The sequence below is a fragment of the Terrapene carolina genome, unplaced genomic scaffold, assembly GCF_002925995.2.
Source record: "Terrapene carolina triunguis isolate 2854851 unplaced genomic scaffold, T_m_triunguis-2.0 Scaffold211, whole genome shotgun sequence".
NCBI lineage: Eukaryota > Metazoa > Chordata > Testudines > Emydidae > Terrapene > Terrapene triunguis.
In genome coordinates, this window is record NW_020664562.1 from 10,752,911 (window position 1) to 10,776,133 (window position 23,223).

General features: G+C 41.1%; 1 protein-coding gene across 1 annotated transcript in view; it reads right to left on the reverse strand.

Annotated features, from left to right (window-relative positions):
* LOC112117767 (potassium channel subfamily T member 2) overlaps window positions 1-23,223 on the reverse strand; it is a 287,927-nt gene that overhangs the window by 101,785 nt on the left and 162,919 nt on the right. The window contains exons 12-14 of the mRNA XM_026655747.2: window positions 16,367-16,503; window positions 10,184-10,247; window positions 1,732-1,840 (exon numbers count right to left, since the gene is read on the reverse strand). Coding sequence (XP_026511532.1) covers window positions 1,732-1,840; window positions 10,184-10,247; window positions 16,367-16,503 — 310 coding nt within the window. The remainder of the gene's footprint in view (window positions 1-1,731; window positions 1,841-10,183; window positions 10,248-16,366; window positions 16,504-23,223) is intronic.

Genomic DNA, 23,223 nt, shown 5'->3' on the forward strand with positions numbered 1-23,223 from the left:
GGGCTGGAACCCGGAGTAGAGGGCGGGCCCGGGTTCCCCCCAAACCTCCCAATTGACCTGGACTGTGGGTTCTTCCAGAGGGGAAGGTCTCTGGGCTGTTCCCCCAACCCACATGGTGAATCTCTAAGGCAAGAAAATCCGCCAATAAGCGCAGACCCACCAAAATAGAGGAGGAACTTTGTCACAATACATACATTTAAGGAAACTGTGGTATTTCCTTAAAGCAATTAAATGGGACAGAATTAACATGAAGTTGGGTAAGCTGCATTCATCAGAGTTAGGGTGACCAGATGTCCCATTTTTAAAGGGACAGTCCCATTTTTTGGAACTTTTTCTTATATAGGCGCCTATTACCCTTGCCGCTGCCCCCCCCCAACTCCCTGTCCTGTTTTTTCAGTTGCTATCTGGTCACCCTAATCATAGTGAAAGTTGTGAAGACTACAGGAAGTATATATCTGAATTGGAAAAAATAGCATTTTTTGTCTCTCACTCAGAAAAAGAGCAGCACCCTAGCTTTCTCATGGTGTTTTTATTAATGCTTCAGATTAACAGTAGGACACTATAGACAGCATATTAATATGCACCTTGATGCATTTTATACTTAATATGGGTCCAAGATATTGTTATAAATAAGTCACTTCCCTGTCCTTTTTGTCTTCATGCCATTACATCCGCTTGAATTGATATCATTTATTTTTATCAATGATCTAACTGAGAAACATGCTGCATCTCCCTGCCACTGTCAGTCTACCTACCACTTCAGTTTTTCACCTAGATGGACTTCCATTTACATGGTGGAATCTGGAGGATTTTGTCAATCCTCTCCCCTTTCATCTTTAAATAAATATGAATTCATGAGCTCCCATGTCTCATCTACAATGTTTCTGGCCAAAGAAGCTCAAACAGGACTCTCTTCAGGGGACATTAATGGCATTTCTCATTTTGCCCAAGGAGACTTTTTAGAAATGTGAGGTTCAACATCACCTGAAAGATAAGATATTCTATCAGTGCAGAACACTATCATTAGGCCACATTAGGCTTTGTTCTCATTGTCAATTTTGACAGAATTTTTCCATTTTCTGAATGGAAAATTCAAAATGAAAAAAATGTTAGAATCATTTCAGAACAAAACAAATTCCTTCATTTCAACATTTTGAAACAATTTAATGTCAACGTATTATTTTCAAAGTAAATGAAATTACACTTCTATTTAGAAAAAGCCCATTGGAATATCCAATTTTTTTAGTCTAAAAACTTTGTGGGAAACTTTTTTCCAGCCAGCTCTATTATAAGTACATCTATAGAAGGTGTTATAAATGGTTAGGAGCCATGGCTATAAGGAAGCTTACAATAGATTAACCATTTATTAAAAACATCTATTAATCATTTATTAATTTTTTATTAAATATTTATGAATGGAGCCTTAATATAAAGTGTAACCAATATTATTCTGTTATGTTTCTGAGCCTGAGGCTTTGTATGTACCTGTTTTCTTTACACATGGAGAGGGTACAGACCAACCCTTCTAACAGCTTTGGTGTTACCAGTACAGTATGTTGACATTGAGCCAAGGGCTACATCTCCATACATGGCAGCAAGGGGGAAGTAGATTTCTGTTTGGGATGACTTTGTGTAGGAGCAAGTTATACAATGTTGTACAATGTTTACAGACAAAACAAGCTTCCAGAGAATACAGACAAACTTTTTAAGTCACTGAAATCTGAAACTTACCTGCAAACTTGATGTGGAATTTATTTTCAGGTTTTAATATTTGGACATATAAAGGACATTTTGGAGCAAAGTCTTTAACTGCCCAGGCTCTTAAAATGGTTTGATGATCCTAGAATAAAATAGGAAATACAATGTGATGACAATGGAATTCAAGTAATCCTTTTGTTAAATCAAACGTAAAAAAGCCCTACTAGCTGCTGAGCAATCTGATGACTCCATTTCCGATAGGTCACTTTCAAATAATATAACACTAGCTGATTGTATACATTTATGTATTTTATAGTGCTATACTGTATGGTGGGGTCATGTATGCTGCCAGGTTGCCATTTAGATTTGTACAGAAATCTAATCTATGTAATCATTTATATGGCCCCCATCATTGTAGCATCTGGAATAAAAAGCCATTAATGAAGATGACAGCACAGGAAAAATAAACAGATCACTTATAAACATGGAATTTTTTTAAAAAGTCCACATTTATGCTAAATGTTAATGGTCCTTTATAATATAAGTAAAAGTCCATGCTCATCTGTTTCCTTATACAGAGGTGAGCCTCTGCCTGTGGACTGGAGTTTTGAAGGGCATGAAAGAGGGCATGCTGTCTCCATGCCAAGTTTTCCTCCCTTAACTAAGCCCTATGGAAGCTATTCTATGTTGCTTGTGCAGAGTGGGAAGGGAAGCAGGAAGCAGCCTTACTCCCCCATGTTCTCCTTCCTCTTGCACCTGCAAAGCAAGACAGTCTGCAGTCACTTGCACAATTTCTCCCTTGCAACCCCAAGTTGTTGACTGGCTACTTTTACTTGATGAATACAGGTATTGTTCTTTGTTGTTTTATATCTGTGTCCTTCAATTATACTTACTGCATCATACTTAGCTCAAAGGAGAAGTGTATACAAATAAAATGTCCTTAAGTGCCATTGTAAGGAATATGATGATACTAATTGATTTTAAAAAGTTATTTAATATGCGGCCCTAGATTTTAAATACATCCGGAGATCCTAGTAGCACTTGATGGTAATTTTGCATTTTTGATTTAACTCGGAAATAGGTAGATTATTCTTTCCACAGCACACCCAAGCTTAATGTTGCTTCTTACAATTTTGGAAAATATACCCAAAGGTAAAAATCCGCCATTACCCAGGAAATAATGAAATCTTATTTCTTATTGGGGGTCTGTTTCCAGTAATCTCTGAAAAAAATCCAAATTTAACTCATTTTTACCAAAGATGTACGTATTGAAACACAGTTTCCTGTCAGTTCCACATCACAGAAAACTAAGAAATGTGGTGGGGTTGGGTTTTTGGTTTGGTTTGTGTGAAACAACTCTGTTTTAGCAAGATAGTTAAGTTAAATGATTTTCACACACTAACTGAATGATCAAGCACATCATAATACTCCTGTTTCTGAAACCATACCATTTTACTGAGTCCCAGCATTTGAATGAGATGATAAGGTATGGAGTTAACCATGTTAAATCCCAAGGTTTATGAGCCACAACAGACCTAATTTGTCACTTTTTTGAGAAACTATAAAAATTTGTAGATATAATGGTAGAGTTTAATTATAGACCAAGAATGCCAGTAAATTTCCAAGACATCTATTATATTTTCCATACTTTAAGAATGAATTGCTGTCAGCAAGAATTCTTTCATTATTGCACATCATGAAATAAGTATTAATAGATTCATATATTCAATTTCATGAAATATTGTTAAATTCCACACATTTAGCCTTAGAGGAACATATCAATTTTCATTTATTTCCGAACAAAAAATAACAGAGAGCAGAGCACAGGAACCAATTCTGTGGCCATGCCTAGTCACGAAATTGGTGCTATTAGAAGAGAGAATGAAAAGAATGATTCATTACATTTGCAATGTCATCAGCAAGAAAAGCTTTCAGACTGGATCACAAGGGAAAATCTCTGCCTGAAATAGTGTGTAATTGATATCTTCAGACCACTCCACTGTAATGTCAATTGAGGCAGTACCACATATTCTTTCTGTGAAGTACTAGAATAACATGACAGACATTTTCAGGGAGGTAAGGTGGATTTGTTCATAAATTGTGTTTGTGTTGCGTTAACTCTCAATAAGATGTAAAGAAGACTGAGCTTCAAGAAACTGCATGTGGAGCTCCCTTTAAATGTCTAGCTTTAATGTGGTCTCAGAAGTTCCACCTCAGCACTATGCACTAAGCACTATGCTGTAAGCATTCCTTTTAGTTTGCAAAGACATCTAGCAGGCTCAATTAATTCCTTTTCCTATAGAAGGTGACTTTCCATGCCATGCATGATCCGCGTTCTTACTGTTTTGTCTCATTAATGAAATGATGCTCTAATCCACTGCAATGGTCACAGAAGGCCCTGAAAACAGCAAAATAGATGCTTGGACACAAAGAGATTATTTCACACCCTATCATATGTGTAAAGGTTTGGAGGTAGAGATGGGCCAGGGCTGGAAAATCTACGTAGCTGTAGATCCCCTAGCTAATCTTTTGTGGAGGGATAGAACAACAGTTGTAAGGGATAATGCAGCCTTCAGTCATTGCCCCTTTGATAGGAGGATTCCTTTCCCCACCACCTCTTGCATGGCAATATACACACAGCTTGTTTACTTAGGTTGTGTGTAGGGATGAGGATTTGCCTAAATCAATTTTAAACTGCTACTGATACATTAGATGCAAATTATTTTCCTTGCCCATGTTTAATATAATTAAATAAATGATGTAGATTAGATTTACTACAAAAAGTATTCCAGTTCTAATGCATCAGTGTTATTCTCATGAGTTAGATAAAATTTCCCATGATAGATGGAAAGCATACCAGCTAATGTTAACTTTTGTTATACACAGCAATCATATATATATATATATATATATATATTTTCTTCCAAAGACTATTCCAAATATTTTCTTTGCAGTTTTTATTTCCTTTGTTTTAATATTATTTCTTCGCAGTAGCTTAAAGCTGTCAGGAGCTATAGTGAGCAGAGGTTTTTTTGTTTGTTTTTTTTGTAGAAAACAAGAAATTTGTATTAAAGACAGACATTTTTAATAAAAAACACATTGTCCTAAATGTAAAACACCAATAGATTATTCATATAAAGAAAAGAGGCAAACCTTTAAAAGTTAAAATCCATTTCAGTTTTAACATTTGCAGAACATGTGTTGCCACACTTGTTATACCACTACATGCTGTAGCTCCTTTTTAAATATTCTCTTTGTGATCCTGACAGTACAGAGGTTCACCTTGAAAAATATTTATAAACTTACTTGTGCAATGCATTCAAGTATTCATTACAAGATCACCTCTATGCAAATGCATTAACTCAACCTGCCCTCATGGCACTCACTATCACATTGCTCTTGTTCTTGTTACACACACATGATTTGTGTCATTCAATTTGTTACTAGCGTGGGGAAACTTCCAAATGCAACTTGGACCGAGTCTAAAGGGGGCTAAGCTGGGGTAACATATGCCCCCAAGAAGCCTGCTTTAACTAACACATCTTTAAGCCCTCTTGTTAGTGCCCTTTAAACCCTTCCTGTTACTGTATTTGCTGCACATCTATTCTTTAATAAATGAGTAACACCTACTAATACACAGTATGTCAAAGTCAGAAGTGTTGTGTAAGGAGATATTGTCTGGTTAGTGGGTGTAAATCTAAGGTGGTTTTATAGACCTGCTGAGGGAGTTAAAAGAAGGTGTAAATTACACCAACCTGGACTCCTGCAATCTCATTTGTGAACTTCTAAATGCTTTGTATAGCCACATATTTTTGTACTAATACTTGACTGGAGAAGAGATTTGTACAATTTAATAAATAAATAAATAAATATCTAAATTTTTACAGTTGTTCAGAACAAAATTGTTTAGAATAAAGTTTGTTTTTATATGGCATTTTTTTATAGTCATGGTAACTAATATAATGAGTTAAGTGCTCATATAATAATTCAGTGACTGTAGGAAACCTGAAGAGTCCATTCAGTGATTACCACAGAGGGTAATCTGCTGCCACAGGGGAAAGAGTTAGACTCCAAAAGATGCTCTCCTCCATGTCACTTCTTGGCCTGAACAAATAGCATCCCTTACCAGAGAAGAGATAAGATAACTAATAGGGGGTCTGGAAAGTTGACAAATGCCTGCCCACACTACAGGAAGCTCCCACTTCTGCTAGGGAGTAAGAAAAGTGGCTTGTGGCCCCATTGAAGTCACCTGTTATCTTGCTGCTCTCCTCCTAAACTCTAGTGATGGACCATGGATCAGGCCCAACACAAATCCTGAATCTGCAATCCATGGACCTATTGAAGTAGCAGGCAATGGCAGCCTCTTGCCAGCCAACAGCAGTGATAACAAATGAGCAGAATCACTGACTAGTCAGAGCCAACACAAGCTTTGGGTTGAGGGGAGAGGAACCACTTTGGTCTGAGTTATGATGTGCATTTTGGTCAGGTGGCTGAAACAGGGACACTTACATTTTGTAGAGATGTCCAGTTTGATTGTATGCTTAAAATATTTGCATGTTCTTGAATGGATCTTTGACTATTGTGCAGGTGGAAACTTAGAGGCATGAGAGTAGCTAAGCAATGGCATTTCTACCAGTCCAGCGCACCACTCGAGTGTTGCAGTTTAAAATCAGCTTTGGAAATAAGATAAAGTGTCAGGGTGCACTCTGAAACCAAATCCTTTTGGCTCAGTAGCAAGCTATAACTATCTTAGCCATTCTTAAACAGTCAACTTATTGATGATGAAACAGGGAATTGGCATTGGTAGGTTCAAGCTTTCTCAAATTCAACCATAAAATATATCCTTTTTTGAGTTTTAAATTCCATTCTGATAGCTGAGACTCAGCTGCCTAATTTCTGTTCTTATATCCCCTCTGCATGCTTTATCCCGCACCCTCCCTCTTGTCCATCCTCCAACCAATGTTGCTCTGTTTTCCATAAAGGTAGGAAGGGCAAAGAAGTGTGCATGGAGGGGTTGGGAGTGGAAAAACTAAATCTTAGTGTATTTGAGGAGAAAAGAGAGCGAGACTCTATGGGCCATGCCCTTCATATAGACATTTACACCCATGCAAAACTGCTACCAGATCAGAATGGTGGTGACAATTTGCACAGTCACAAACATCTACAAAAGTTCCAGGTCAGTATAGAATCAGCCCACAGTCTACGATGGAAGAAAAATGTTGCCCTTAAGTGAACATTGGTCAAGAAAACTCTCTCTGATGGGGTGGGAAGAATAAAGGCAAGACTCCCATTGGGAGAGAGTCGTAGTTACTGAGTAGGACAGCCCAGTTTAAGGGCAGGAATTGAACTCAAGAGCAGGGCAAGTCTACTGAAGAACTATCTGAGTGTAGGACTAAGCAATACACATAGTGAGTACTCTACCACCAAAATGGGGAAGCGTTGGTATAAGCAGTGCCGCCACGACAAGGCCCTTCCCCTTAGGCACTGGTTATAGGGGGGAAAAAGTCTTTATAGCAATATGTAAAAAATTCAAGGTAACAGGAAAGGGGAACACAATTGATGCCCCTTCATCAGTGCTCAATGTGAAGGGAGACACTACATTGGCCATTAGCCACCAGTGTTAGCAGTGACCCACCCACGTTCCAACAAGGCATTCAGATCCCCGATAGCAAAAGGTAACAGGAACATTTCTTCAATAGTATTTGTCTTTTTGAATGCTGGCTTCTCTGAATATATTTATAAATCTGTGTGGTCAGCTATCTCTTCTGGGAGTGGCATAGCTAGTGCTGTAAGCACAGAATGGAGACTGTAGTAGAAAGTCTGCTTGGAGGGGTTCCAACACTCCAAGATGACTCTGCAGCCCCAAAGTCGCCAATGCTGGCTGGGATGGATGAAGGACTACATGCCCAGCATGTTCCCCTAGACAGCCTCGTTTGGAGTTCTGAATATAGTCTAAAGCTGTCCTTTCCTGGTAGGAACTTTGGGGAAGATAACACCTACACTGCTTTTCCTTCATCAAGGTGAATCTCTCCTGGAGTGTAGCTGCCCATATCGTTGCAGAAAGGTGCAAGTTACAAACTCCTGCACATGCAGGGGTGAATCAAACTCTCTATTTGCAAAGTTATTATTCTGGATCAGATGGTTAAATAATTTAGGATGTTTTGGTTACTAGTATGTTTTGGATTGCTATCAGTAGAAGGTACCATTAACAATTCAACAAGTATGAATTTACCCAGGTACTTGTAGTAACGGTAGCCTCTGCCTGGACTTAGAACAGGAGATGCCACAATATCTCAGTCACTCCAGCATGGCAAATTCTGAGTGCCTGCTCTCCTTGAAGCATACTATTTGATTGTCCTTCCAGTACCTTTTGCTGCTGTGTTCTCAAGATTTTGTAACTTATTACGAAGGCCCTTTTTGAAGGTATCAAATGTTAGATGATGACATCAGTTTTGGGAATGTCTTGGTAGGCACCTAGGTCCAGATGCTCACATTTGCACTGATGTCAATTCAGTCATGCCCATTTACACCAGCTGAGCATCTGGCCCTTTGTTTTGCTTTGAATTAACATAACTTTTTAAGCATATCAAACACCTTCTAAGGTGTCTTAGTACAAATGAATAATTACCCCACTAAAATCTGCAGCTAAGCGAGCATATATTCCACTCCAGGGGATCATCATTCTTTTCTGACCTACAGCTTTATTGGTTCCTTTATCCTTCCTTCCCTGGTGGTGCTGCTGCTCTGTTCCTGATAACATTGCCTGAAAAGTGACATGTTTAAGGTGGGGAGTAACTGGGATTGGAAGGCTGAGATAATGGTTATGATGATTGGATTATAGACTTATTTATTTATTTATTAAATATACTCTATAGCTTTATGCAAAACCTTAAAGGTTTCTGAGTTAAACATGAAGGATGGGAGAACACTTGGAAAATTCATCACCACCTTTTATTGCCTAGAATGAGCTCAGTAGCCTGAGAGGTAGATTATACAATATTACAATCTGGGTCAAGTCCAGCTAAATGTCTTAGATTTTACATCTAACTTAGTTTATCTAGGCATGTTTCTTTGTTTATACATCTCTATATAAAAAGGATTTTGTTAAAAAGGTGGGGAAGATAAGTTTAATTGAATTTACTGAAAATGATAACCATGTGCACTAGCAAATTACAAAAACTGGCTTGATTTCCTCTGGTAATACGTAAGATTCCTAATTTAACTCCACAAATGCTCAAACCTAAGTGAACCATCCTCTGCAGCCTGAGACCCTCTTGAGCAAAAACTACTAACTGTATTGTACTTTGGGATGGAGGTGTGGAGGAAGGTAGTAAGATGTGATCATAAAACTTACTTCCGTTAGTGGAGTCTTTTAAAGCAACAGGGCAGGACGCTACTCCAGTGCACTCTAGCTCTTATGGAAATGTTTTTAATTTTATCACAGATTTGTGGGAATCTGGATCTGTTTAAATTATCAATGGCCTCCCTTTGTGGATGTGTACTTCCCATTATTAACAATTGTTACGAGACAAATCATAATGAATGATTTATTCAAAGAACCCAGCCTCTTTTACTTGTGAATCGACCACATTTTGACATTTTGTCAAATTCAATAGTTATTAAAAATTAATCACATGATAGTTTACATACATAATTCTTGGTCTGTAGCTGTTTGGAAGCAGTTCACAGTGAGTATCTGATTTTTGAGTGGAAGCATAAGTAATATGATATGTCTCTTTCCTATTGACTTCAGTAAGATGTTCTGCATGATTTGAAGCTACTCTTGTGAATAAAGTTTTATTGTTTTTTTTTGGCCTATATAATTATAAAGAATCAGTATATTTCATAGTTCTTGTACTTTATATTACCCCTCTGACACAATTTTTTTTTTAAATCACAACAATGTATTTTGCACTGCATGAAAAATGAGTTTTATGTTTACATACCAAGATTTTAAAACTCTCTAATTTTCTTGAATAAATCTGACCTTACCTCTTGTTTGTAAAACTTTGCTTAGTGAGAAAGCAGTAATTTACATAAAATTGTATGTGAGACGTACTATTAAATCCTGTGTTATAAACGAGTGCAATCCTGTCTCCACTGAAATCTACTGCCATTGACTTTAAAGTGGCCAAGATTTCACCCTGTATGTCTAAGATGTATGTGTAAATTGGAGAATTATAACATTTATCCCTAGTTTTCTTAGACTCTAATCTCTTCGGGGGAGGGCATTCTTTTTGTTCCATGTTTGTCCAGCACCTATTACGATGAGGTCCTGCTCCCTAACTGGGGCTCCAATCTGCTGCGATAATACAAATAGTAGTTTACAAAGAATAAGGCCCCCACAATAATAAGCCCCCCGCTCCCCTCATCCTTATGTCAGATCCAGAAGGGTGGACACCTACTCCTGCACAGAGCTCCATAATAGTATTAACAGTGTGAAGAGCATACACATGATTCTTAGAAGTATTTCTAAAGAACTTACAGCTGCTGTCCTGTCCACCTCGCACCGGCTACTCAGAATGAAACAGGCCTCAGCATCGTCCATCCTAAAAGCAAACGGAGAAAGCAAAAACTATCAAATGTTATATATTTATATTTAAGCTACACATGTCATGTGTCTGACGAAGTGGGTATTCACCCACAAAAGCTTATGCTCCAATACGTCTGTTAGTCTATAAGGTGCCACAGGACTCTTCATCGCTTTTTAATCTCCTTCTATAGTGCATTTCCTCCACTTATCTCAAAGCACTTTAAAGAGGAGTGAAATAATATCTCCATTTTAAAGATGGGAAATCTGAAGCACAGAGAGATTAAATGATTTGCGTATGGTCACACACTGAATCAATGGCAAAACTGGGAAATTCAATGCAAGTCTCATGACTTGTTCCTCTATATAGTTTTGAGAGGCTAGAAATTTGGAACCTGAGTGTTTTTATATCAATGCAAAGCAAGGCCCCAGTTCCACAAGCACTTATTCATGTGTTTCAATTTTATTAACACAAGTAGTCTCGTCATTTTCCTGGATTTTACAATATGACATTACAGGATGCTTTCAATAGAATTACTCACATACACAAAGTTAAATATATACATAAGAGTTTGCTGGTCTGATCCCAAAAGTGAGAATTTAAAATCCCAGAACATTCCTAAATATTGTCTGTTTACATATCTGTACAAGTTGCATCATAAACTAGTTACATTTCTAGAGATGGTAAATAGTGGTTCTTCAGAAGAATAATGATGTGGGTGAGAATATATCAAATTAATTGCATTGTATTAGAATGTTTCCGTTTCTCATTGCAATGCAGTTACATAATGGCATTATTTTTTTCTAGGGCATCTTAAAATATAATCACGTTTTATATCTCATTATTGATGATGAAATGTTAAATAGGAAATACAATTAGATATTGACATTAGATTAACACAGGATTGCTGTCCATTAAAGACTGCTGCTCAATGGGCAAAATTCATCCTTGAACCTAGAGCCAGCACAAAACCTATGCCCCTCTTCAAATCCCATTTACCCCATTTACCTATTCAAAATAGGAATTCCAGGAGATTTAAGTGCTGTCCTTGTGCTGGCCCCTTGCAAATTAGCTAATTTCACCAAATGTGATAGAGGACATCTACAAATGTCATTCCTTTTTTTTTTTTAAATTGAAACCTGGACACATTGTAGTAAAGGATTGTCTGACCAGGTATATATATCCTTGTAGAACTGATTGAATTGTTTGTTATGAACAAATAATCTGACTAATGTCTGACTGTATTATATGAATGAACAATTTTCAGCCTATGGGCTGTTTGCAAACAATTCAGTATTTGCTACTGGCTATTCCTGGCATGTGACTGGTCATTTAAGTCACATGGTATTGTTTCTGCTCCATATGTGGGTCAATACAAGTTTGCAGATAGGATAATAATGAATAGCAAAGCTTGCATGAATCAAAGTATTTGCACTTTATTAATGCAGCAATTCCTCAAACATTGTTGTGACTAAAATCACATTTCAGTGAATGTTTTTGAATTTAAAAACGGCAGATGTGTAACTGAACAGCAGTGAAGACTATTGAGTGAAGGTTTGTTAGCAGGGTTTCTATAGTATTCAAGATGTTTCACTTCTAAGGTACATAATAACAAAATTTCATAGGCCACTCACATTTGAATTTCCATGTTGAATACAGAGATTTTTAGAATTATAGGCAGGACTGGTGGCATTGTGTATTATTATTTTTGTCTCATACTTTCCATTACAAAACCTCATTTTCAGTTGCTTACAACTTTGCAAAACATTAGCCATTGGGCTGAAATTTTCCATGCTGGGTGCCCACTTCCAGTGCATTCCCTTCCAGATCCTGTAAGATTACTAAGTCTCACCAGTTCTCTGCTGTCAGCAAATATCTGTGATACCCACTGGCAAAGTGTCTATCTTTCCCTTTCTAGTGCTGCTCTACATAGAGGAAGACAACTTACTATTGCTATCAGTTACTCCATTAGCTCAAATAGCAGAGGACCGTGTGGTGGATGTAAAGGTTCCAAGCCTGCTGATGAACCATGTGTGTGTTAATATGATGGCACATGATGAAATTTCTGAATTCTCAGTTGGCCTTTTTAAAAAACCTATGATATTACACACACACCAATGTTACTAAAACATTTTATTAAAGTTGCAAAGTCAAGCACTCAAAAGTTAGAAGATGACAGAATTAAAATGGCTTCAGACATAGTCTATTGAGGGCTGTTGTGCCAACCAGAATGACCATGGTTGATGGTGTTGCACGAGGCATCATGTAGTGAAGTTTCCACATCTGGCTTACTCCTGTGAATCCATGAATTTATGGGGCAGCTTCATGGGCACCCCAGGTAAGGTTAGGTTGTGTACCCCTTTGTGCATTGATGGACAGTCTGAGAGCATGGTGTGCTGGGGTGTTTTTGTCCATGCGAGTAACATGGTGGCAGAGCATGCAATGCTGTTTTTGAATATTACGAGTGTTTTGAAAGGAGGCCAGATCGCTGCCTATGAAACCTTAATTCATCCTCCCATGCCTATGCATTATGGTACAGTAAAAGTACATAATCATACACTGTTTTTCCAGAGGACCCCTGCCTTCCTCAGTGCACAGGATAGATTTGCTCTGGGGATGAATCAGGGTTGTGTAGTGAAGGAGGCTGTCTGTAGGATCCCTGCTTCGTTGATGAAGTTGGAAGCTGTGTACTGAATGAGGCAAGTGATTGAAGAAAATTAAAAACGAAGGTCTCATAATTAAGGCAGTTGAATGCTGTCCTGCAGAATTCGATTTGATACCTGCCTGTGTCATACAGTTCCCATATGATTCTGCGCAAGTCATTTTAATCAAAATTTTGGAAGGTGGTCACACTGTGTTCTTAATTTTCTGGGTGCCTAATTTGAGATCCTGGGGCCTGATTTGCAGAAGTTCTGAGCACTCATAACTGCCACTGCAATGGGTGCCATGCTTGAATGTTTAAAATTCTGTATAATTCTAAGAACTCTGAAAAATCAGATTCTAGGCAACTCAAATTGGGCACCCAAAATTAGTGACTACTTTTGACCTTAATCTCTCTCTTCCTCAGCTCCCCACTTGTACAATTGAGATGCCACCAGCGCCTCACATAACATGGGTTTTGCGAAGATAGATTAATGTTTGCAAAGCACTCACATAATATAGGATGAACACCAAAGAAAAGCCCATGAGGAAATAAATAATTCTGTCTTAAGAGCAGGGTTTGAATTTTCAATAGATAAGACATGGGGCCACTCATACAAAAAAATATGGAATATTTGCTCATAATTTACCACTGTCCATTCTGTGCACTGAATGAAACAGGCATCCCATGGAAATAATGGTTATGTAATCATGTAATTAAAGACTGTAACATCTTGCATAGGCAGGAGGAGACTGGATTATGGTTGAAAAGGCAACCTTAATTTTAGCATTCCCTGACATTTGAGTTCTTGGCTTTGTAACCTTAATTTCTTTTAACATAGTTTTTGTGTAATATGTATATAAATTTTGATAATGAGACAACCAGATTTTATTTTTATTAATAGTAAACAAACAACTACCTAATATTTTATTTACTAGAGAAATTTACCAAGCATCTGTTATTTTTCAGTATGTTGTTTTTCATAAAAAGAACTGAAATATAGCAACCTCTTAGTTACTGGGTTATATTTCATACTAAATGTTCTATTAAATTCCCACCATGCTGTTTCCCTTAGGACACGTTTAAAAAAAATCTTTAGGTACATTCAATTACATGTTTTGCAGAAAAAAGTACAATTCTACAATTGACTAGCTTCAGGTTATTAAGGTTATTATAGGCTAAATGCATGTGATTATGCTCAGAGAACAGCATTTTGATTCTTTTTCTCCTCCTAAGATGTAGAACAAATGCTAACTAAATCCCACTAGAGAATCTTTTCTCAAGAGCAGTGGGAAAGCAAAAAATGGCAACTTTTTTATATCTTCTTTTTTGGGGAGGAAGGGGGCACAATCATCTCTCTGACCTTTTATTTTTCTTCTTTTGAACATCCAATATTAGCTCTTTATTAGAGATAGAAATTTGAGAAGACATTCCTCTCAAGACTCCGAAGAAATGTGATGTCTGGCCTATAATCATCTATTAAATTCAGATCAAGTTTCAACTTAAAAAAAAAAGAGATGATTTGTTTCTAGGGTGGTATTATCAACCAGTTTCCAAATGCTTACATGGGTTAGGTATAACAACAAAGCATGAACATTCTGTAAATAGGAAGAAATGGAGATGGGATGCAATGAATACTCAATAGGCACTGATCTGTACTATGTGTCGTGATGTTTTGTTTGATTCGTGTGTGTGTGTGGGTGTCAGTTAACACTTCCTGGATGGGAAGAATAGCTGTATAGGTCTTGCTATAGAAGCTTGTTGTAAGAAAGGTGTTGGAGGAGGGCATGGAGGCATAGCAGACTCGTGTAAAAGGACACGGCTTCCACTTCCTATCTTCTTCTGCACATACAGACTACTTGGAGAATCTCTGCTTGTAAACACCACATGTGGTTTATTTACAATGTTCCCCTGGCACTTGACAGCATTGTGCAGCACTTTATATATAATAGCAGCTTCTTTTAGACCAAGGACAGAAGAGGAAGGAGATCTCTCCCTCAAAAGTCGCTCTTGGGACTTCTCTTGCCATCTCTCCCCCGTGTCACTTCTTTCCTATGCCTTTTCTACTTTCTGGGCTAATGGATTAATTAGCCTTGTAGCTCTCTCCAGATCATCCCCAATCTATCAATTAAGCACAATTATCATAGTCAGGTTTACTCCTATGCAACTAATTGGTGATAAAGTGATCAGAGTGCTGGTACAGCTGCTGTTGCCCAACACTCTGTCACAACTAGGTAAAGCAAGTTGCTTACAGTGTTGGGATTGCGTTGAATGAGGTTAACAATGAGAATGGGTACAGAATGTGAAGGGGGATATTTGCTTTTGCTTCCTTTCTTTTTACTTCAGTTGGTCCAGATAGTCACCACTGAATTTTATCATCACTCATGTGAATTCTAAAACCACTTATCAGCTTTCCAGTATCCAGTGTTGTATCTTTAAAAGTATGATAGGGTATAAAAACACCACACAAGACAAAAAGGGGTTAAAAAGCAGCTATAGGCTCAGGCAGCCCTGCCTTGCCACACCTGTAAACCATACCAGGCTTGAGGAGGAGGCTTAAAGGGAGAAGCCCAGACCAGAGGGCTCCATCCCAGGAAGATGGACAGACTTTTCATTTTCAGCTCCCAAACAGGAGCCCAGTCAAGGGCCAGGCTCCTTTAAGTTTCCTGTCAAGACAGAACATTAGTACAGATGGCTAAAGGACCCTTGAGGGATCGTGCTGCTCTTTATTTCTATTAATTTAGCTTTCTTTCCTTTGTCATGTTGGGAACTGGGACCAGGGGCTTGATCCCACAGTAGATCTCTGCTGAGAATGCAAGTCCCTTGAGGAGATGGTGGGCTGACTGAGGAAGTAGTCCAGGGAAGAAACAAGAGTTATGACAATACAGAACTTAACCACATGCTTCAGTGTCCCTGGGCTGGAACTTGAAGTAGGGAGAGGGACTGAATTTCCCTAATGCCTCACTGATCCCAGACGCAAGGCGCTAGAAGCATTATTGGGCCTGGACTTGGGCCACTGATGCAAGGGCAAGGAACTACTGAGTTAAACTCTGGTTTATCCCAAAAGGAGTGAGACTAAATGAGTCCTGGCCAGAAGGTCAAACCCAAGATGAAGCCAGTGGACCTGGACAGCTGGTTGGCAAGGCTATGGAGAGAGCACACCCAGTCACAAGTCAGTGCATCAACTGGTGAGTCATTTTGCCATGAAAAGCAATTGTTTGATTCATTTCTGAATTGTTTTAATGCTGCTTTTAAAATGGAGACAGAAGAGACAAGTGACGAAAAGCTTGGTCCGATAAAGTAGAGTTAGATTACAAGTGGCTTAAGAAAAAAAAAATTAGGAACAAAGCTGAATTATGCCAAAGATTTACTCATGTTACCCTTCTAAAATGCACAAACTACTTTTCTAATCTAGCTCATGTTGTTTGTAAACCTTATTTAAGAAGTATGAGTTGAAACAAATAAATGAAAAATAAATATATTAGTTTTTGCCTACTTAGCTCTCAACAGGTCCTGATCTTTCAGTACTGAGCCTTGCAGATAGATAACTCTTTGAGACCACATGGGAATTTGCAACACCCTTCTCACTTGAGCATCCATCTCAGTAGGACACAAAATAACCACATAATAGTCCTGTCAAAAATATAAAGGAGAGTAGAAATGGCATTTAGATTATTTACTGTTACCGTCTGTTGTCACTGGAGTATAGGTTAATAGAGAATCTGGAGGTGAAAAAGTATCTGTAATAACTTTTAAAATGGTTTCTTGGATAAACTATTTGAACATTGTACATTTCAGATTCTATAATAAAACTGGAGCTTTAAAAATTGTCACAACATTTTTTTCATAAGGTAGGCAGACTAATGGGTGGTGCTGGGGAGGAGCTGGTGGTCATGGTACATGTAGGGACCAATGGCATAGGGAAAGGTAGGAGAGAGGTCCTGTAGGCCAATTTAGCCTGCTAGGTAAGAGGTTCAAGTCTAGTACCTCCACGGTGGCATTCTCTAAAAGGCAGGCAGAACTGCAGAATATCAATACATGAATGGCATGATGGTGAGTGGAGGAGGGATTTAGGTTTATTAGGAACTGGGGAACCTTTGGGGAAAGGAGGAGCCTATACAGTAAGGATGGGCTCCACCCAGGGCCGGTGCAAGGATATTTTGCACCCTTGGCGAAACTTCCACCTTGCACCCCCCAGAGCATCGCTTATTATAAACTTTCAAAAATGAATACTGCATAATGTGGCATTGTTCATTAGAATTAATACACATTTGGCTTGAAAAATTATTAATTTCATTATTTAGTCTACATATTTAATGAAAATAAATGAATAACCTGACAGGGTGTGGGGCTGGCTGGTTTCGGGCAGGGCAGGGGATGTGGAGCTGGTTGGAGATGGTGTGCGGGGTTGGCTGGAGACAGGGGTGTGTGGAGCTGGCTGGCTTCAGGTACAGGGGTGTGACAGGGGCTGGCTGGAGACAGGGGGTGCGGGGCTGTCTGCGGGCAGGGCAGGAGGTGCAGCAGGGGCTGGCTGGAGACAGGAGGTGCGGGGCTGTCTGTGGGCAGGGTAGGGGGTGCAGCAGGGGCTGTCTGCGGGCAGGGCAGGGGGTGCAGCAGGGGCTGGCTGCAGGCAGAGCTGGGGGCGCAGGGTTGGTGCGGGTAGGGCAGGGAGTGCAGCAGGGGCTGGCTGCGGGCAGCACTCACCGGCGGCGCGGCTTGGGCCAGGTCTCTGCACTTCCTGCCGCCGGTGAGTGCAGGCCTGGCCCTGCTGCAGAGCTCAGGGGAGTGGGGGCAAGACGGGGCTGAGCAGGGGCAGGGGCCCTGGGGAAGAGCCAGAGCAGCAGGGAGCAGCGCAGCGCCCCCGGCGGCCAGAGGAGAAATGACATCGCTTCCCGGCCGGCCGGAGCTGATCAAAGCAGCAGCGCCCCCTCGCACAGGGGCGGGAAGCGGGTTACACATGTAGCCGGCGCCCGGTGAGCATCCCAGACATTTTGGGCACCACTTTTTGGTGCCCTCAAATCTTGGCGCCCTAAGCAGCCGCCTAGTTTGCCTAGTGGTTGCACTGGCCCTGGCTCCACCAAAACAAAACAGAACCGGATTGCTGATAGGGAACATTAAAAATATCATAGAGGACTTTTTAAACTAAGGGCTGGAGGAAAGCTGACAGATGCAGAGGAGCACACAGTTTGGACAGACACATCCTTTAGGGGAGGATTTTTTTTAAGGGGATACTCTATATCCTAGTAAAAAGGAGAGGCTAGAAGTTGATAAAGTACGGGTAGGAACTGAAGAAACAGTCAAAAAAGCATCCCATTATATCACATGAAGGCAGACAACTAAATATTGACAAATTCTATAAGTGTTTGTATACAAATGCTAGAAGTCTAAAAACTAAGATGGGTAAACTTGAGTGGCTGGTATTAAATGAGCATGTAGCTATAAAAAGCATAACAGAAACTTGGTGGAACAATGATAATCAGTCGGACACTGAATAGGTCACAATCATGGGGGAGTGACACTGTGAAAGAAGGCATAGTCATATATGGTAAAAACAAACAAACAGTACCATAGAATCTCTATGGATAGAAATTTCATGCTTGAATAATAATAATAGTATAGCAGTAGGAATATATTATTGACCACCTGACCAGGGAAGTGACTGTTAAATGCTTAGGGAGATTAGATAAGCAACAAAGGCAGAAAAAGCGATGACAATAGGGGATTTCAGCTATCCCCATATCAAATAGGAACATGTCACTTCATGATGGAATGCAGAGATAAAATTTCTAGACACTATTAATGACTGCTTCTTGAAGTAGCTAGTCCTAGAACCTACAAGAAGAGAGGCAATTCTTAATTTAGTCCTAAGTGGTGCACAGGATCTGGTTCAAGAGGTGAATCTAGCTGAACCTCTTAATAATAGCAACCATAATGTAATTAAAGTTAACAACCTTGGGGGGGTAGGGGAATATACCAAAGAAACCCACCACAGTAGCATTGAACGTCAAAAAGGGAAATGATACAAATATGAGGAAGCTAATTAAACAAAAAAGGAACAGTCACAAAAGTGATATGCCTGCAAGCTGCATGGAAATTTTTAAAAACACCACGCTAGAGCATAAAAGTATATGTATATCCCAAATAATAGTAATAAAAAAAGACCAAAAATGCTGCCCTGGCTAAACAATACAGTAAAAGAGATGGTTAGAGACAAAAAATAAATCCTTTAAAAATTGGAAGCCAAATCCTACTAAGGAAAATAGAAAGGAGCATTCACTCTGCCAGGCCAAGTGTAAAAGTATAATTAAGCAGGCCCAAAAAAGAATTTGAAGAGCAACTAGCAAAAGACAGAAATGAACAGCAATAATTTCTGTAGTACATCAAAAGCAGGAAGCCTGCCAAAAAATCAGTGGGGCCACTGGATGATTCAGGTGCTGAAGGAGCTCCTTAATGATGAATTCTTTGCATTGGTCTTTGCTGCAGAGAATGTGAGGGAGATTTCCACACCCAAGCCATTCTTTTTTGGTAACAAATATGAGGAACTGTCCCACACTGAGGTCTCAATACAGAAGGTTTTGGAACAAACTGTTAAATTTAACAGTCATAAATCACCAGGACCAGATAGTATACATCCAAGAATTCTAAAAGAACTCAAATATGAAATTTGCAGAATTTCTGTCTGTGGTATGTAACCTATCACTTAAATCAGCCTCTGTACCAGATGACTGGTGGATAACTAATGTGAAGCCAATTTTTTTTAAAAAGGCTCCAGAGGCGATCTTGGAAATTACAGGCCGGTAAACCTAACTTCAGTACCAGGCAAATGGATTGAAACTATTGTCAAGAATAGAATTATCAGACACCTAGATGAACACGATTTGTTGGAGAAGAGTCAACATGGCTTTTTTTAAAGGGAAATTGTGCTTCACCTAGTTATTAGAATCCTTTGAGGGGGTCAACAAGCATGTGGACTAGGGTGATCTAGTGGATATAGTGCACTTTGATTTTCAGAAAGCCTTTGACGAGGTCCCTCACCAAAGGCTCTTAAGCAAAGTCAGCAGTCATGGGATGAGGGAAGGTCCTCTCACCGATTAAAAGATAGGAAACAAAGGGTAGAAATAGTGGTCAGTTTTCATAGTGGAGAGAGGTAAATAGCAAGGTCCCCCAAGAATCTGTATGGGGATCTGTGCTGTTGAACATATGCATAAATGATCTGGAAAAAGGGATAAGCAGTGAGGTGGCTAAATTGGCAAATGATACAAAATTACTCAATATAGTTAAAACCAAAGCTGACTATGAAGAGTGACAAAGGAATCTCACAAAACAGGATGAGTGGGCAAGAAAATGGCAGATGAATTTCAATGTTGATAAGTGCAAAGTAATGCACATTGGAAAACATAATGCCAACTACACATCACGATGATTTGGTCTTAGTTAGCTGTTAACACTCAAGAAAGTGATCTTGGAGTCATTGTGGATAGTTCTCTGAAAACATCTGCTCAACGTGCAGCAGCAGTCAAAAAAGCTAACAATGTTAGGAAGCATTAGGAAAGGGATAGAAAATGACAGTAAATATCATAATGCCACTAAATAAATCTGGTACGCCCACACCTTGAATACTGTGTGCAGTTCTGGTTGTCCCATCTAAAGAAAATATATTAGAATTGAAAAAGTAGAGAATGGCAACAAAAATGATTAGGGATATGCAACAGTTTCTATACAAGGAGAGATTAAAAAGTTTGGAAAGGAGATGGCTGAGGGGAGATATGATAGAGGTCTATAAAATCATGAATGGTGTGGAGAAAATGAATAAGTGTTGTTTACCCCTGCATATAACACACAAAATAGGCATCACCGAATTAAATTAATTGGCAGCAGTGTGACAGGGTGCTGGGCAAAGGGTTGCTGATTCAGCCTTGTAACACCAGCTCCCATTTAGGGGAATAAATAAGAGCTGGCTGGATATAACCTGGCCCTAATTGAGGGAGCAGAGACAGATTTTGCCTAATTAGGCTGGGGCTGTACAAAAGCCTCAGGGGATGTAAGAAAGGGAAAAGGCAGGGAGTGGAAACAGGAAAGTAGCTCTTCCCTCCCTCCTGCAGACGGTGAAGGGCCAACTGTACTTAGTGAAATGATGATGGGAACAAGCCTGTGAATAAACTGCACCAGTGGTTACTAACCCCAGGGTCTCAGAGTGACAGAGGCAGGAGCCAAGGGGGACTCTGATACACGTGGGGGCCTGTCCAGGATCCCGTGCTAGAGCAAGTATTTGGCAGCCCGGAGATGCAGGAGACCCTGCAATGGCTGATCAAGCAGCAGGAGGAGGTGCAGAAGTCAATGCAGAGTTTTCAGCAAGCCCACCAGCTGGAGAGACAGGCCTTGCTCACCTAGCAGGCAGACAGCAGAAGAGCCTGCAGGACTTCATTTGGGAGCAGGCTGGCATCCAGCAGCAGCTCCTGCAGAAAGTGGTGAGTCCCACAGGAGGGGATGGCGTTCGGGTGCCGGGCTTAGGACTATGTAAAATGGGCCAGACAGATGACCCCGATGCCTTCGTAGGCAGCTTTGAGTGAGTAGCCGCGAGGGCTGGATATGACAGGGCAACCTGGGCCCTGTGACTGGCTCCCTACCTAGCCGGCAAATCCCAAACAGCCTATATGGCCTTAAGTGAAGAACAGACCAGGAATTATGAAGTGGCAAAGGCAGCCATCCTGGATCAGGTGGGGCTGTCTGTGGAGAAGTATTGCCAGAAGTTCTGGTTGGCGAGGTGGATGGGGGGTTTGCGGCCCCAGGTATTCACCCAAAAGTTAATGGACTGGGCCACCCGCTGGCTGAGGCCGGACGCCCAGACAGTGAGGGAGATTATAGAGGCACTCATCCTAGAGCAATTTTTACAGGGCCTCCCAGAGAAAATAAAGGAGGCACCAATCAAATATGGTCAAGGCGGCTGTAAAGCTTACGGAGGAGTACACGGAGGCAGACTTTCCCAGGAAGGAGGGACAACTGAGCAAGGAAGTGGATACTGGGAGAAGGCCCAGAGAACCTCTGCCCAGGAAAGGCCCAGAGAACAAATGGGAGGACTCGTTAGGGTCTCCCACAGGGTCCAGACCGGTTGTCTGCTGGCAGTGTGGACGACCGGGACACAAGAAGGGGGACTGCCCACCCGTTGATTGTGGATGGGCAGAGTTTTCTGTCGTTGGGCAAATGCTGGAGGGCAGGAGTGGAAGCTGTCCCCCATTCTAGTAATGGTGGGGAGGAAACCCCAATGAGTCCTGGTGGACTCTGCCTCGGCCTGCTCTCTGGTACAAAGGAAACTGGTGAGGCCGCACTGGTGGATTTCGGGTGTTAAAATGGACATAGAATGCGTCCACAGGGATAGGAGGCAAAACCTTATGGCCCAGGTGCCTCTTGATGTTCAGGGCTGGTTTAAGTGGTAACGGGTTGGGGTAGTAAATGGACCACCTTATATGGCGGTAGTGGGTACAGACTGAGACCCCTTCCCAGGAGGGAATGTGGGCAGAGGGAGAAAGCCCAAGATAAGGAAAAAGGGAGGTTCCCCGAGTAACGGGGTAGAGAACCCTGAGCAGAAAACCCCTAGCCAACAGAGCTTGAGAAGGAAGTTATGGGCGAGATGTCCACCCCAGGGTCCTCGACCAGAGAGCAAGGCCCGGCGGAGGCCTTTATTAGCGGACATCCCAGAGGAAGAGACCCAGGCCCCGTTGGATGAGCTTGGGGGACCAGAAGCCCATAGCCTCTGGGAGAGGGCTGGGACCAACCCTGAACCCCTGACAGAAAGGAAGGAGGGGAGAACAAGGGAACACCTAGAAGGCTGTGATTGGTGCGAGGCGCTGTGGTGGAGCTGTGGGGCCATCCACCCCACACACAATGTAGTTTCTGTGGTTGGCAGGGCTGCCCGGGGGGGGGGGGGGGGGGCAAGTGGGGCAACTTTCCCCAGGCTCCGGGCCCTGCAGGGTCCCCCACGAGAATGTCAGAGGCTCCTCCCCGACCCCCGCCTTTGCCTTCCCCCATCCCCCGGTGCCTCAGCGCACCACGTCCAGGAATGGCGCTGGACAGCACTGCAGCCGCGTGGCCTGAGCTCCTCCCATTCAGAGCCGCGTGGTAAAGGGGCGGAGCTCCAAGCTCTGGCCCAAGTGGCAGGAGCTCAGGTGCTGTGGAGCCACGCCGCTGCAGCACTGTCCAGGGCCACTCCTGGAGGCAGCGCGCTGAGATTCCGGAGAGGGGGGAGGCGGGAGTAAGCAGCATGGTAAGCCCTTCTGAGCCAGACACCCCCCTGACACTCCCACCCACAGCCCTGACTCCCAGCTCCGAGCCCAGCCCCTCTGAGCCTGACACCCC